Source organism: Pyrus communis, chromosome 9 (assembly GCF_041283825.1).
Source record: "Pyrus communis isolate YQ-2024b chromosome 9, ASM4128382v1, whole genome shotgun sequence".
Lineage (NCBI taxonomy): Eukaryota > Viridiplantae > Streptophyta > Magnoliopsida > Rosales > Rosaceae > Pyrus > Pyrus communis.
The window spans coordinates 25,593,433-25,608,592 of record NC_142573.1 but is presented as its reverse complement, the minus strand read 5'-3'; the positions used below and the strand labels follow the sequence as shown (position 1 = coordinate 25,608,592).

The following is a 15,160-nucleotide window of genomic DNA, read 5'->3' as shown; positions in this document are numbered from 1 at the left end:
AGTGAGAAATTCATTAACTGGAAAAACAAATATTTAAAAACCAAAAACCAAAATCAAAATCAGGATGGTTATTAGTTGCTGTTATTAAGAGGAAATCTTTGATTACTTAGGGGTTGTTTGGTATTTAAGTTGAAATTAATTTATAGTTTTAGAAGATGATGAATGTAGCTAAATTACTTAATACTCGTTGGTTTGAAAAGAAGATGCCAAACAAGCTCTTAGCTTCAGTTTGTTTTTGAGTTCATCTATTGCCACACCAAACTTATTTGTCGTTTTTTTATACAACAATATTGAGAACGGGCGATTGGGCCATACAATGAGTTTAGGAATTATTTCTTATCAAACTTGTCATTTATGTGATTCAGACTTAATACCTTAAATTTACAAGTTGTGATAAATACTACTAGAACGTAGTACTAGTAACAACTTAATTGTCCTATAAATGGCAATTCGTTTAACTAGATTTTATATGAAAAATGTTGAACACCCAAGTGGATTATGAAAAAAGTTGAAATTTCACCATAAAATCAAGGCAATATAAGGAGTATCTCGATTATTTATAAGCACATGCATGGTCCCTTTTTTCTCCCGATGTGGAATTCATACTTTCAACACGCCTCCTCACGTGTGAAGAATTTTCAAAACTAACATGTAAACAACACAAATTGGATGAGTGGAGCACATGTGACCATTGAGCTTCACACGTCGGACAACCTGCTTTGATACCATAAAGAAAGTTGAAGTTCCACTATAAAACTAACTGACAATATACAAAATAACCCAATGACTATGATTATTTGTTTATGATCAAAATCGGCAATTTACCCCTTTTTCCTTTCTTTTTTTATTCATGAAGCTTTACAAAGCCAAACCATACATTTCGTCAAATCATGTAAATAATTGAAGAAAGGAGCATTTTCGCATAGAACCATATTATGCACAAAATGTTGGAAAGGGCTTATGTTAGATCCTACATCGTCCAAGAGAGAGAATTCTATATGCCTTATATGTACATGCCCACCTCCATATAGCACGAGGTTTTTTGGGAGCTCACTGGCTTCGGATTCCATAGGAACTCTGAAGTTAAGCAAGATCGTGCGAGAGCAATCCCAGGATGGGTGACCCACTGGGAAGTTCTCGTGTGAGTTCCCAGAAACAAAATCGTGAGTGCATAGTCGGGGCCCAAAGCAAACAATATCATGCTACGATGGAGTCCGGGATGTGGTGAAGCCCGAGTCGGGATGTGACAATTTGGTATCAAAGCCAATCCCTGGCCGGAAGTGTGTCGACGAGGATGTCGGATCCTTAAGGGGGGTGGATTGTTAGATCCCACATCGTCCAGTGGAAATGATCCTCTATGCCTTATATATACTTGCCCACCTCCATATAACATGAGGCTTTTTAGGAGCTCACTGACTTCGGATTCCATAAGAACTTCGAAGTTAAGCGAGATCGCGCGAGAGCGATCTCAGGATGGGTGACCCACTGGGAAGTTCTCGTGTGAGTTCCTAAAAACAAAACCGTGAGGGCGTGATCAAGGCTCAAAACGGACAATATCGTGCTACGACGGAGTCAAGCTCGGGATGTGGTGGAGCTTGGGTCGGGATGTGACAGCTTAATTAAGCCGATATGTCAAGAGAAATGATTATTAAAAATATAAAAAATGTCATTAATTTACCATTTCATAATCACCATTTTTTAAATTTTATTATTTGAAATCATCACTTCAAATAATAAAATTTAAAAATAGCAATGCTTATTAGTAAGTCCTTGACAAGTCACAATTCTATTTACAATCCATGATAAATTCCCACAAACCCCATTAAAATCCATGTAGAATTCAATCAAAACTCGCTAAAATTCTATGAAATTGAAATAAATTCTTTTAAATTCTATGCATTCATAACTTAGCAATGCTTATTAGCTAATGACACTAATTATCGAATATCTATGCTCAAACATTATCGCTATTTGCAGTTGGACTACGGTTTGCAATGGGGGACTCCACCCTGGCAAGGAGTTCATGTGTTCGATGAGGTGTTCACGTTTTTATGCATTCTTTTTACCGTTTATGTAGTGCGTTTCGTAATAATATAACCGTTGCACATTTTTGGTATCAATTTTAGCAAGATTATAAATTTTTGCATCCGCTAATCACGTTTTGCACACACTTATATCTATCTTCGTTGATTAGTTATATTTTTTATTTAATTCAAATATTGGAAATATATAGAAGTGTGCAAGTCTGCAGGAGGAGGAAAATGTGCACGAAAATCACTCTCTTGTAATAGTGACACTCTCCCATCACCCATTGTATGTGGAACCTTCCAGTCAGAAGTTCCATAACCTACCACCTCAGCGAGCCGCGTGATCCCCCGCCTCTCATCCGTTCCATCCTCCACTCCATTACTCCCAGCCGTCGATTTAAGAACCAAAACAAAAAAAATTATATTTTATTGTTTACTTTATCCTTTGGCTTTAAATCTATCTAGCTCTCAAATCCTTGCAACTTCAAGTCTTCAAATCCAACAGCTTTTACCATCAGAAATTTCACGGGTTTTCTCGTTATTTCTGTAGCAGTAGAAGCTGTAGCAGCAGCTGAGGTTTTTGTGGGGTTCACTGAGAGCGCTTCAATTCAAACATCTTGCTTTTATTTTCTCTGCTGATTTTGAATGGCCACTGAAGAGGTTAATAAGCCTCCATCACTCCCTCCTTACCCTCAGGTACTTCCTTCCACCAAATCTCCAACTAAAATAATTCTCTTAATGTTTTTGTAAATTTTTATGGTCTTGGATATTGCTATTTTTTTCATTTTTTGATATTTTACATGTTGTGAAAAGGGAAAATTTAGATGGGTTCCTGAACAATGGCAAAAATAAAAATATTTTTAAAAAAAAGATAATTAGAGCGCTTGGTTCCATTTATTTTTCAAATTAAGGTTTGTTTGCAACCATGTTTTAAAATAACTAAAAATATTTTTGATAAAAGTGTTTTTTTCAAAAATATATTCGTCGAGAGTGTTGTCAGTCATTTTAAAAATATCTTCAAATGAAATCTTAATCATCAGAAATGAGCTTTCACTAATCTGAATATCTCTACCTGTTACAGCTTACATTTATGGTTTATTTATATTTTTGAGAAAAAAAATGAGACTACAGTTGTTTGATTCTCCAAATTTAAGATCTTTTTTACTGATTTGAGTTCTGCTATTCGGTTTAGTAATTTGAAATACCAGAACCCAAATCAGAAGAAGAAAACCAAAAACAAAAAAAAAAAAAAAAAAAAAAAAAAAGGAAAGAGAGAGAAATTTTACAGAACCCAAATTAGTAAAATATTTATGTGTGTGTGTGTTCATATAACTAGAACTTTTGTTTGCCTTTGAACTGCATTATGCTGCCAAAAAGCTTTCTATATTTAGGACCTTAAGTTCATCCAACGAGAACTTTCTCACTAGAAAGAAAGGATTATTTTTAATTTTTTTTTGGTAAATGGTTGAGTTGTGGTATTTTCAGATGATTCTGAACGCCATTGAAGCCTTGAATGACAAGAATGGCTCGAACAAATCCACAATCTCGAAATACATTGAATCAACATACGGGGACGTGCCGGCCGGGCACAATAAGCTTCTCTCTCACCACCTCAACGAGATGAAAGATAATGGGGAGCTGGTGTTCTGGAAGAACAACTACACAAAGCCGGATCCCAATGCACCTCCGAGAAGGGGGCGTGGCAGGCCGCCAAAACCCAAGGATTCACTGTCCCCAGACACCACCTTGACCTCAGCAAAGGGTAGGGGCCGTCCGCCTAAGGACCTGGAAGCACCTCCAAAGCCTCCCAAGGTTAAGGTGTCTTCAGGGAATGGGAAGCCGAGAGGGCGGCCAAGGAAGATGGCGAAGCCTACCGGAGGTTTGAGTGGCTCGTCAACAGTGGAAGAGACAATGCCGGGGAGGCCAAGGGGTAGGCCTCCGAAGGTGAAGGATGCATTGAGTGCTGGAGATAGTGTTGGGCAATAGGGTTTTTATTAGTGTAGTATTAGTAAGATTAGTGTGTCTAGCTCCCCTTCTCATTTAATCGAATGTTATGAACTTCGGGATCGGAGAAGCAATCGGAACAGGCTCCGCGTTTATTTCGTTGGCAAAAACGATCGGATCCTATGTTTTGTGTTGTTAGTTTAGCTGCGGCTGTGTCTTTTGTCTCAACTGTTTAGCTTGTAAATTGAATTGCAGTTGTTTGGTTTCTTAGGTTTGAGAGGAGATGAGACTGCTGCTAATCATGATTGGAATCTCATTTCATTGTTGTGATCTTATAAGTTATAAATGTTGTGTCGAAATTCTTTTTGTTTTTTTGGGTGTGGACTATGTGGAATGTTTGCTTAAATGTGCTTTCTAAAGGCTAATTTGGGTTATTCAAGCTTTATTTGAAAGTGGGTTTGCAGTTTGATGTTTATATCAAGGAGGGGAATCAAACATTGAACTTCGTAAGTGAATGTTTTTAACCACTTGAAGTACAAAATTTTTTGGGTTCAATATAGTTCACTTCCGCTCAAGTGATGATATTCCACTTTACTAAAGTAAGAGCATCTACAACAGTTTGTGCTAATTTTTGCTAATGTAGCAAGTGAACACTGTCGCAAACTACTTTAGCTAGTCTCTTTAACTTTTTATCTTTAAAAGCACTCTCTATTATAATAAACTTTAAATATTTTATTATCAATCATTTCAGAAAGAAAAAACTTAACCCACTCATTTTCTAAAACTTAATTCCGAAACTGAATCCCCTCTAGACCCAAAGAAAATGAACCCACTCATCAAATGATCCGGGCTAATGAAATTTGATCAAAAGGCTACAAATATGGAGCCCTCTAAAAGTTATAATATCAAATTTCAATAGCTCGGATCATTTGATCATTGGGCTCAATTTCTTAGGGCTCGGAGGGGATCCGGTTCCCTTAATTCCATCTCTTCCTTTTCTTCTTGATTTATAGGTCCACCATTGAGTTTTATTAATATTTAACATTTAGAATATAAATAGTGACTCCATAAATATAAAGGGCAATTGTTCACTTTACTATTTTTTTTTTTTTAGTCAAACTAAATTACTTCCATTAAATAAGAAGACAAGTACAAATAAAATAGAACTAAAAAGGCAGTCCACAACCTAAATACAAGCCCAACAACAAAAAAGAAAATATAGTAGAAAGGCCCAAAAGTGGCCAGATGAACAAAAAAATAAAAAAACAAAAAAAAAACCTAAGACTAGAATGGAAACTAGTAGCCACCAAATGCGCCTCCATCGCAAAGCCGCCACCACCACCAAGAGAACAAACTAATGGAACAACTGGATAGACGAAAAATGGAGGTGAGCAGTGAGTGCTCCCATAATCTTACCAAATAGTGCAAAAAAACACTTCTACAGACACCCAAGTTTAAAAAAATACCTTTTGAGTGGAAGGATGGGGGAAAGAAGGGGGAAGAGGGAAGATGCAAAGGGTGAAGATGGAAGGAAAAGAAGGAAGGATGGCTAGAAAAAGGTGGGAAGGATAAGGGAAGGATGGGGGAAAGAAGAGGGAAGATGCAAAGGGTGGAGATGGAAGGAAAAGAAGGAAGGAGGGCTAGAAAAAGGTGGGAATGATAAGGGAAGGATGGGGAAAGATGGGGGAAGAGGGAAGATGCAAAGGGTGGAGAAGGAAGGAAAAGAGGGAAGGATGACTAGAAAAAGGTGGGAGTCGAACTACCGCGGACCCCAAGCCAGAGCAAGGAGGGTTTCAAATTTGGTTTTTTTTTTTTTTTTCTTCCTCTAAAGGCTATCTGGAGAGCAGCAAGAGAGAAAAGGATAGTCCTTTTATAGAGTATCTTTGAGATGAGTTCTTTTAAATTTGGCTCTTTAAATCAAAGGAAAACTAATGAAAAGGGTTTGAAAACTTTGAGTTTTAACGATAAGGACAAAATAAAAGGTAAAATGAATAATATCAAGATTGACTTTTTAGTGTAAAAATGTGGTTTTTCGTTAAAATGAACAGTTTTGTTAAAGTTTCCTTAAATATAATGACTAAAATGCAGCTCCGAATATCTAACTGCACACCGCAAAACAAAGAGGCGGACCATTTCCACTTCACTCAAAACTAATTATGATGTCCCTTAATTCTGCTATATATATATATGTACATGCAAGATTTAAAATTTTTTTGGGGCCCTCGAGATCAGAGGCCCTAGGCCCTCCTTACCCGACTACCCTCAGGGGTGGGCTCTGATTGATGGGTGTGGGTTTGGAGGTAGCATCCCCGCTGAGAGGGGATGAGGAATTCCTGTTTAAAAAAATGGTTATGAATGCAGTTTTGGGGGAAAAATCACCAGCATACGTGGGGATGGAGGTGGCACCCCGACCCACCCTGTCTCTTTGTCAACCTTATTCGAAGGTTAGGATTTTTTTTTAACAATTGAAATAAATTCTAACAAAAGATCCTCAACGGATGATGAAAGTATGCATGTCGAAATTTAACCTAGAAATGATAGAACTTAAATTTATTAAACTAAATACAAGATTAAGGATAATAATGAACAAGAGTAACAAATCTGTCAACCGTCGCATTTGTTTCCTTACATAACATTGAGATTTTATGATTTGGGGTTTTTTTGCTTATAGGGAAAGAGCCCAAATAAAAAAACATAGAAATATAAATGTTACGGATACCGACTATTTAGATTAAATTTTATAAATTATATAAAGTATTTATTGATGATTAATTATTACTCGAATGTTGATTAACGTATTTATTTTTTATTAATAACACATCACGTAATGCATTTTATTTATTTTTATTTTTTTAAAATGAGACAACTAATGACAAGACACGATTATCCATCTATTCCGAAGATCGGAAAAACTCATATAAACATTTCAACCTCTTCTTAATCACAAGTCATTTTATTTGAACATATATATAATTAAGATTAATGGTTTTATGTCTATTGCTAGTTCATCTTTCCGAATTTACCGATTTAGTCTAAAAACCGTTACTCCAAAAGAATATTGGCACGAAAGAAAAGACAAGTACACATCACATTCGATCTGTGTGTCCCAACCGCGTGCGAAACAGCGTTCGAAAGCAAGTTAAAATCCCAAACACCGCCTTAACCACGAAGAAAGAAGGCCTTTAGAAACCCTAACACACTCGTCTCCGTCCGCATCTCACACTTTTACTTTCTCACTGCGCCCAATCTCTCTTCCTCTCGCACCTTCCTCCGCGATTGTGTCTGTCTTCGGCTCAGCGGACGCTTCTCTTCTCTAATCGTTCTCCTGGTATGTTCCCTTCTCTCTCTCTCTCTCTCCGTGCCCTAATTCTTTGTTCTAGGATTTCTGATTTGAATCCTTTGTAGATTTGTAGATTTATTTCGTTGTTTTCTTTCTCGTCGATGGGAAAATATCGCTTTGATTTTAGGTTTCTAATGATCCGATTTGCGCTTTTTTGACCTAATTGAAAATTTTACCTGTAATTGGACTTTGTGAATTGATTTTCCTTACGATTTACATCATCATTGTCTGAATATTGAAAAATTTTCTTATACATTCGACGAAATTGAATTCAGAAATCGAGATGAGTAATCTTTGACTGTTGCTTGTGTAATATGATTCATGATTTAGAGGTTATCGTTATTGATATATTTTTTGTTATTGCAGGTTTAGATCTCATTCATAGCAAAAGGATTTCAATTATAATCTCTTGTTTAGATGTCGACTGCTTTGGATATGTCGCTTGATGACATGATTAAGAACAGCAGGGGTAATCGTGACAGAAATAGAGAACAACGCGGTAGGGGTTCTCGTGGCCGTGGTGGAGCACGTGGGTCCTTTAATGCTGGAAGGATGGCCGCTGGAAGAATTCCAGCTGGAAGAATTACAGGACTTGTTCGTAGAGGTCCTCTCCCGGGTGGTGCTCGGCCGTCCTCGTATACCATTGCCAAGGCAAGCTAAAAAACTGTAGATGTTTAATGATATGCTTGAGAATATGATTTTAAAACCCAAATACACGAGGATCTCTAAAACGCTTAGAAAGTCAAATACGAGGGGATCTCTAAAATGCTTAGAAAGTCAAATACTAGAGGATATGTGACGTATGTTGTTCATGGAGAAGCTCATTTTGGCTCATCTTCTTAAGCGCTATAGCCTATCGTCGCCCACTCCATATGTACCGTTATCTTCGAGATTTATCTGTACTTGTGGGTTGTTGGGTTATTTTTCTGGGGACTTTGAGGAATGGCAAATTATCTTGTTATCTATTCATGAGCTGACATTTATTTTCCCCCATCTGGATCTTTTTCTGCATGCTTTCATCAGTCTACCCGCAGAACCAAGCGTTTCCCATGGCAGCCTGATTTGTTTGAAGACAGCCTTAGAGCTGCGGGGATATCAGGGATTGAAATTGGCACAAAGTTATATGTATCTAACTTGGACTATGGAGTGACAAATGAGGATATAAGGGTACAACTTGAGCCATATACTTTCATCTTAAGCGCTTTCTATATCAAGTTTCTTGTAACATTCTCCTGAAACGTCACGTGCAACTGCAACTCAGGAACTTTTCTCTGAGATCGGAGAGATGAAGCGATATGCAATACATTTTGATAACAATGGTCGCCAAAGTGTGAGTTTTTTGCTCAATATTTAGAGTTCTTCCCTCTTACATTCTATCCTGATTTGTTGGTTTACTTATATTTGGCACTGATTTTTAGTTAGGATCCTGACATTGGTTGTAGTGTCTACAAATAACTCAAAGAAAATAAACTTGTATTTGAAGTCATTGTATTGATTTTAAAATCCTGATATATGAACAGAGTGTAAACTAGTGTGATTCAACTCTGTTTAATCCCTATTTGAATTTCAATGTTCAGAAGTACAAGTAGACATTTTTGTAAAGCATTTGTACTTGTTAGTTTTCTCGTAATGGTTCTAATCCAAGCAAACTCTGTGTATATAAAAGCCCCTAACTTCATTTGTTTTTACATTGTACATTGTTTTAAGAGACATTGTGCCATGCTTGTCCAGTAGACATTTGATGTTGAATATTAGTCTACCCTTCTGGCTGGTGGGTTCTGCAAAAGCCAGCCAAGGTGTTGTTTCTTCGTTTCATGATATCTAATTAACATTGGTATATATGATACTCTGATGTTTGATCTTGATATGTATTTTGACATTGTTTATTAGTTTAGCCAGTGTTGGTCTATTAAAGGACAGTGGTTATATGTTAAGCATTATTCTCAGCCGAGTATAATTGGATCTATATCTGTACTTCTTTCTACTATTTGATAGACACTTTGGTGGTCAAGTTTTATTAAGGAAATTTTCCTGTTGTGTTATCAGGGTTCAGCTGAAGTGGTTTATACTAGAAGAAGTGATGCATTCGCAGCATTGAAGCGCTATAATAATGTTTTATTGGACGGGAAGCCTATGAAAATTGAGCTTGTTGGTGCCAGTGCAGGGATGCCTATTTCAGCTCGTGTGAATGTGACAGGCGTGCACGGAAGGAAGAAAAGGACTGTTGTAATGACGTACGCTTTCTTTTTCCCCCTTCACACTGTTTCTATCATATTGCTAAGCAACTGTCGCTGCATTCATGGGCATGTATATAAAATCATATATGCATCGAGTGATCAACAGGCTTGCATCTATTTGCTAAAGGATACAAGGAATTGTTGGAGATGGCCTTTGCTAATTGTTTCAATATTCACATAAATTCTACCATATCTTTGTCTGGAATTGTGAACAATGTCCATCTTCCTTTTACATATTATTAGCTGCTGGTCATATATATGGAGATGGCGACACCAAGAACAACCATTGTTATTTGTTAATTTCTGTTGGATATTTTGGTTGAATGTGAATATATTAAAATTACCAGCAAATTATTTCTAAGTTCAACGTACTTGATTCTTTCCATTGTAAGTCTCTATGTTCTGGTCTCCATTGGGTGGGATCCTCAGGTTGTGGGGAGAGGTTGTTTCCGAAGTCTTTGGAAGCACATTGTCAATGTTACCGTCTTTTCTCCCTCTTTTGAAAGTTGGGGGTGGGTAATTGGAAGAGAGTGGGTAAATGTTTGGGTGGGGATGTCACCTTTTAATCTCTATTTCCTTCCTCTTTTAGTTTTGAAATGCAGCCTTCTATTAATTCAATGACTTAGAGCATCTCCAGTGGAGTCCCTAAATAAGGACCACCACCGTATAAAATGGGTACAAAACAAATATAGGGACAAAATGAATCTCCAATGGATCGGAAAGTTACCGGATACATAGTTTATGTCCTCACATATAGGGATTGTATAGGGACAACCTTGAGTGGAAAACAGGGCCCACAATCTTGATTGAAGCTTTTAATTAATTAAAAAAAGGTTAACATAGACAACAAAAATGTGTACCTTGAATGGAAAACGGGGCCCATAATCTTGATTAAAGATTTTAAGCTTTTAATGCTTTTAATTAATTAAAATAGGTTAACATAAACAAAAAATGTGCACCTAATCAAATTATCACATGAAATCATAAAAACTTCAAATTTAAGGATTCTCCTGTAAGGACTCTCCCATTGGAGGCAATATTCCTTTAGGGACACAAGATTCCTTAAATGAGTACTCAAAAGTGGTGGTGGAAGTCCCTAAATAGGGACTTCCATTGGAGATGCTCCTAGAAACTTAGATTTCTTTCTAGGTGATATGCAGGCCTTTCCTTCCGCATTAGGTAGGGAATATGCAGACTTTTCTCCCATCTAGGTGATATATCTTTGCATTCAAATTGTGCAATGTTTTTTTTCGTACAGTGGTCACCTGTCAACTGGATCCTCCCTTTGAACCACTGAAGGTTGATTTGGCAGGTGGGTATCCTGGACTCCCAACCAAGGTGAAAATTCTATTGGTTGGTTGTTCATGGATAAAAGACCTTGCATGTTAATTTCTACCTTTGAGTGTCTTGATCAAGGAGGGGAAGTATATGGGCCATATATGTTTTCATTGCAGATTCACTAGACCGACTTAGAATTGATTGTTGCAGGGCTTTGGATGGGTGTGGACCTGTGGGTGTGCAGAAAAACTGGCACTGAGGTTTTATTGGGTTATAGTGGTCTGACTGGTGGTTTAGGTGTTTTCTGGGTTTTGGCATTAGGAGATGGACTGCTCATACATGTTTCTTATGCTTCCTTCTGTATCTTAATATAATTCATATTTATTATAACAAATATCTTTAATGGCTCCTGATAATATGTTGTTTCTTTCCTAGAGCCTTTTAAGTCATATCAGGTCATAGAAGTTTTTGATACTCCATGATTAGTTAGGCCTTTTGTATGTGAGGTGCTGTTATTGTTACACTGCATAAAGTAAGGATATTTATCTTTCATTGTCCTTTTGTAATGCAGGCCTGGACCTGGTAATGCTGGTGGCTATGCTATGCCTATGGTTAACCGCGGTTCTGGGTAAGTTCTTATCTTTTTACCTTGTGACTATGAAATTGTGTCTTTTTGAACTGTCGATGTCTTGTTGTTTTACTGATGTAAAACGTATGTGCTAGAGTTCCTATTTTGTCTAATTTGTCTCACGTGCTTGTGGACCTATCATACGCATGTTAGAAAGATTTATCAACAGTCTATCAAAACAATGTCTATACACCCCATGTTCGGCTTAGAAGACCATTGACGGGTCAATGCTACACGGGGCTATGCACCATTAACAAAATTAGGCCATATAATACTGGTACCGAGCTATGGGTCTTTAGCAGGCTGACCGGACTAAGAGTGGTGGGTCATGAGCCTTAGGTAGTTTTTGGTGTTATTTCTTAAAAATAATTATAATTAAAAATATTAAATATATATGTCCAGACATCTTTGTTAGATAATGTATTATATGGTTGGATAAAAATTTAAATTGGCCATTGTGCAAGGATCCAGATAATAATGGAAGAGTAGACAGAGAATTAGCTTGCTCATCCATGTGCAAGGATTGCACACATAATTGTTTGATTTAAATCAAAATGGTTTTAGGAAAACAGTTCTTCTAATAAAAAAATGGTTTATAGGATAACAATTTACAGCATACAAGTAAATGATAAGTGTTTTATTAACTGTAAAGTTTTATCCAATGGCTTAAAAGTTAGAGCATGGTAAATACTTTTTTTTAAAAGTAATAAAATCATTCAAGTTTTGTAGCATACACACGGATAAAAGGGGATGGACTGCTGTTGTATTTTCTCTATTGCTATCTCTCTATGATGTTCTAAGTCTGTCTGGTTGCCAAAATGTTTATTGCTAGTTTGGTATTGTTGAAACTTCATGAGATGGCAAGTTGGGTTCGTTTGTGGATCGTTAAAGATGGATAAGGCTTTGAATGTTGCATTTCTCTTTAGGCTTATGATGATGTATTCAGTTGGTATTTTGTTAATTAGTGCAGCGTCTTATGTACTTAGGGACACCTAAAATTTGCAACTCAATGTAGCCTGCCCTAGCTAGAAATGGAACACAATTCGTTGGTTGATCTTCAAGCTTGTTTTTTCCTTGATCCCCATGCTTCCTTCATTTGTCTCTCCCTCCCAAACCATTTATTATATGTGTACTGTTATTATCAAAGTGATTTGTGTAGAGATTTTATTGATGGAAAAAGGTGAGATTGTTAGGCTAGAGATTCAAATTTAACAGCCTAAACTACTAGACTGGAGGCAAATGCCAATTATGCATCCAGGTAGGAGGGTTCTCGTGCAAGCTCAGTGATTTCACATACCATGTAAGAACAAATTAGTATGCTGATTTGAGTTTAGGCCGTCATATTCTTGTTTCTCTGTTTGTATGAACTTTTAACTTATTTTTAGGTGATATAGCTGAGCTAGTTATTTATGAGGGACCTAATTATAGTTTTGTTAACTAACACTAGCATTTGCCTACACACTTTGTGTATGAACACATTTTTTTTTTAGAAAAATGGGAAGGAGAGGGAGAGAGAGAGAACGTGGGAGGTTTTTGTTTTTGTTTTTTTTTTTTAAAATTTTAAATATTGGTGATATTATAACATTACCTTTAGGTGAGGCTTCAATAAAAAATAGTAAAATTTGAACATGTGAAATTACATTATTGCCCATCATTTTTTTGTGTGATAGAAGACTAAATAGTCTTTTTCACCCTATTTTGGATGACAAAGAGGGTTTCATTAATGTAGTTTTAGATCTTTACTTATTTGTCAATTTTCATTTATACTTGGCACTCTAATTTAACTTCTCTTTTGGTATGAGGGTACTATTAAGTAGTTTGAACCCGACGTTTAAATCCCGTATTTAACCAGACCGTTTCCATTGTTCCTTTTGACTGGTGTTTATCTGGCTTGGTTTTGGTGATATGGTTCTTGACTTCTTGTGGGGATGATATGGTTCTAGAATCAATTTGTTCAGTATCTGTTATCTTTGTAAGTTTTGCAATCAAGACAGAAGTTTATAAAATGAAATCACACATTCAGTAAAGGTGTTTTTTATGGGCTACTTGTTGTGTGCATTGTGCTGCTTGAACTCTGTTTGATTGTCTACATACCCCCAAGCTGCAGCATCTAATACTTATGCTTATGTACGGTTATGAAATGTCTACATCATCTACGTGTTGACTAAGAGCTATCCCAGCAGTGAAAATTGAGAACATCTAATAGCTACCTATCTTCCCAGTTATGTTGAAAGAAATTAGATGCTTGTGGGTACCAAGAGTTTTATTTTTTCCAAAACGAGTGTAACGGGAAACCATGCTACAAGTTAAAAATATTTGTGATCCAGTCCCTGAATGTATCTGTACATTTGTGTCTTCAGTTTGGTATTTGTGGCTGTATGGTATAAATGCTGCTGTTGGATTTTAGTAATAGTTAGTATCATTTCAAGCTGTGATTACAAGTACATTGTTTCTGTATTTTGTAGTGGGAGCAGCCGTGGAGGGAATAGAAATGGTCGAGGGAAACCACGTGGGAGTGGCAGCAGCAGTGGTCGTGGGCGTGGGCGTGGGCGTGGTCGTGGTGGAGAGTGGAGGAAGAAGCATGTGGAGAAGTCGGTTGATGAACTCGACAAGGAACTAGATAGCTATCACACAGATATCATGCAGAGTTAGTTCAAAACTGGAGGTGTGGAACTTTGCTTGTTGGTATCAATCAGTGTTTAGCTATGGTAGCTGTACAAAAATGACGGTTGTGATTTTCGCGATATAGATTAATTTATGCTTGGATGATGTCTCAATGCTTTTCGTCCTAGGCCAGCCGACTTAGAGGAAACGAAGATGTTGGGTTGATTTGAAAGTTGTTTTGTTGGTTGGTAGCATTTATTTGGTGTAAAACGACGCTTTAATGTTGGGGTGATATGCTAAATGAGATAAATGAGTTGTGTATATTGTTTTTGCTCAAGGACACCAGTCACACCACTTGGGTTGCAGCTTACATCCAATTTCATGAGTTACATTATGAGTTGGTATGTTGCTTTTACTGTGACCAAACTAGTTACAGTAACGGTTTGAACGGTTTGATTCGGTTCGGTTCAGTTATGAGAAATTTTTAAGAAAAAGGAACCATTCTGAACCAATATTTAACATTTTTGTTCAGTGCTAATTCTCTCATTCCATATAACTTATTTTGCTTTGTATGCCTTTTGATTTCATCCATCAATGGAAGATGATAATGGTTGTGAATGCCAAAGTCTCTGAATGCATCGATATATTTCTGTGTCTTGTGTTATTTGGCTTGTGCTGCTGTTTTGAGTTTAGTAATACAAAGCCTACGAGGCGGGCATGCCGTTAGTTTAGGACATAACTACGTTCTTGGAGAATCTGGTGTGAATGTGAGGGTGCAAATACGCGGCCAAACAGCCAAGTGTATACTTCATTCTAGGAGTGTGACTTGAACTTTTCATTCAAACGGATCATGGTTGAAGAAGGAACCTCTCAGCTTTGGGTTCTTCGAACGACTAACTCGAACTAATAACGCCTCTTATTGAACGACTAACTTGAACTAACGCCAACCTTTTCGAAAGTTTAATTGGAACGAACGCCTCTTTTTAAAAGCTCAACAAAACCTTTTAGTCTGGTAGAACTAATGTGAACCTTTTCGAAAGCCCCACAAATAATTCTCTTGACATGTTGAAACTAACACTAACCTTTTCAAAAGCCCCACAAA

General features: G+C 37.0%; 2 protein-coding genes across 2 annotated transcripts; both read left to right on the top strand.

Annotated features, from left to right (window-relative positions):
• Positions 1 to 2,163: 2,163 nt before the first annotated feature.
• On the top strand, positions 2,164 to 4,342 carry LOC137738666 (HMG-Y-related protein B-like). Its single transcript, XM_068478139.2, has 2 exons — positions 2,164 to 2,723; positions 3,513 to 4,342. The coding sequence occupies exons 1-2, from the start codon at positions 2,673 to 2,675 to the stop codon at positions 4,011 to 4,013; spliced, it is 552 nt and encodes a 183-aa protein (XP_068334240.2). The 5' UTR covers positions 2,164 to 2,672; the 3' UTR covers positions 4,014 to 4,342.
• Positions 4,343 to 7,070: 2,728 nt separating this feature from the next.
• LOC137739453 (THO complex subunit 4D) lies at positions 7,071 to 14,379 on the top strand. Its single transcript, XM_068479024.2, has 7 exons — positions 7,071 to 7,299; positions 7,678 to 7,962; positions 8,335 to 8,478; positions 8,573 to 8,641; positions 9,358 to 9,545; positions 11,398 to 11,454; positions 13,920 to 14,379. The coding sequence occupies exons 2-7, from the start codon at positions 7,729 to 7,731 to the stop codon at positions 14,104 to 14,106; spliced, it is 879 nt and encodes a 292-aa protein (XP_068335125.2). The 5' UTR covers positions 7,071 to 7,299; positions 7,678 to 7,728; the 3' UTR covers positions 14,107 to 14,379.
• Positions 14,380 to 15,160: the final 781 nt, after the last annotated feature.

What these genes read in the sequence shown, in the direction of transcription:
- LOC137738666 (XM_068478139.2), top strand. Translation starts at nt 2,673, where the DNA reads ATGGCCACTGAAGAGGTTAATAAGCCTCCATCACTCCCTCCTTACCCT. An exon ending in CACTCCCTCCTTACCCTCAG is followed by an intron (nt 2,724 to 3,512) that starts GTACTTCCTTCC and finishes TGGTATTTTCAG; the next exon opens with ATGATTCTGAACGCCATTGA.
- LOC137739453 (XM_068479024.2), top strand. Translation starts at nt 7,729, where the DNA reads ATGTCGACTGCTTTGGATATGTCGCTTGATGACATGATTAAGAACAGC. An exon ending in TGACAAATGAGGATATAAGG is followed by an intron (nt 8,479 to 8,572) that starts GTACAACTTGAG and finishes ACTGCAACTCAG; the next exon opens with GAACTTTTCTCTGAGATCGG. An exon ending in ATAACAATGGTCGCCAAAGT is followed by an intron (nt 8,642 to 9,357) that starts GTGAGTTTTTTG and finishes TTGTGTTATCAG; the next exon opens with GGTTCAGCTGAAGTGGTTTA.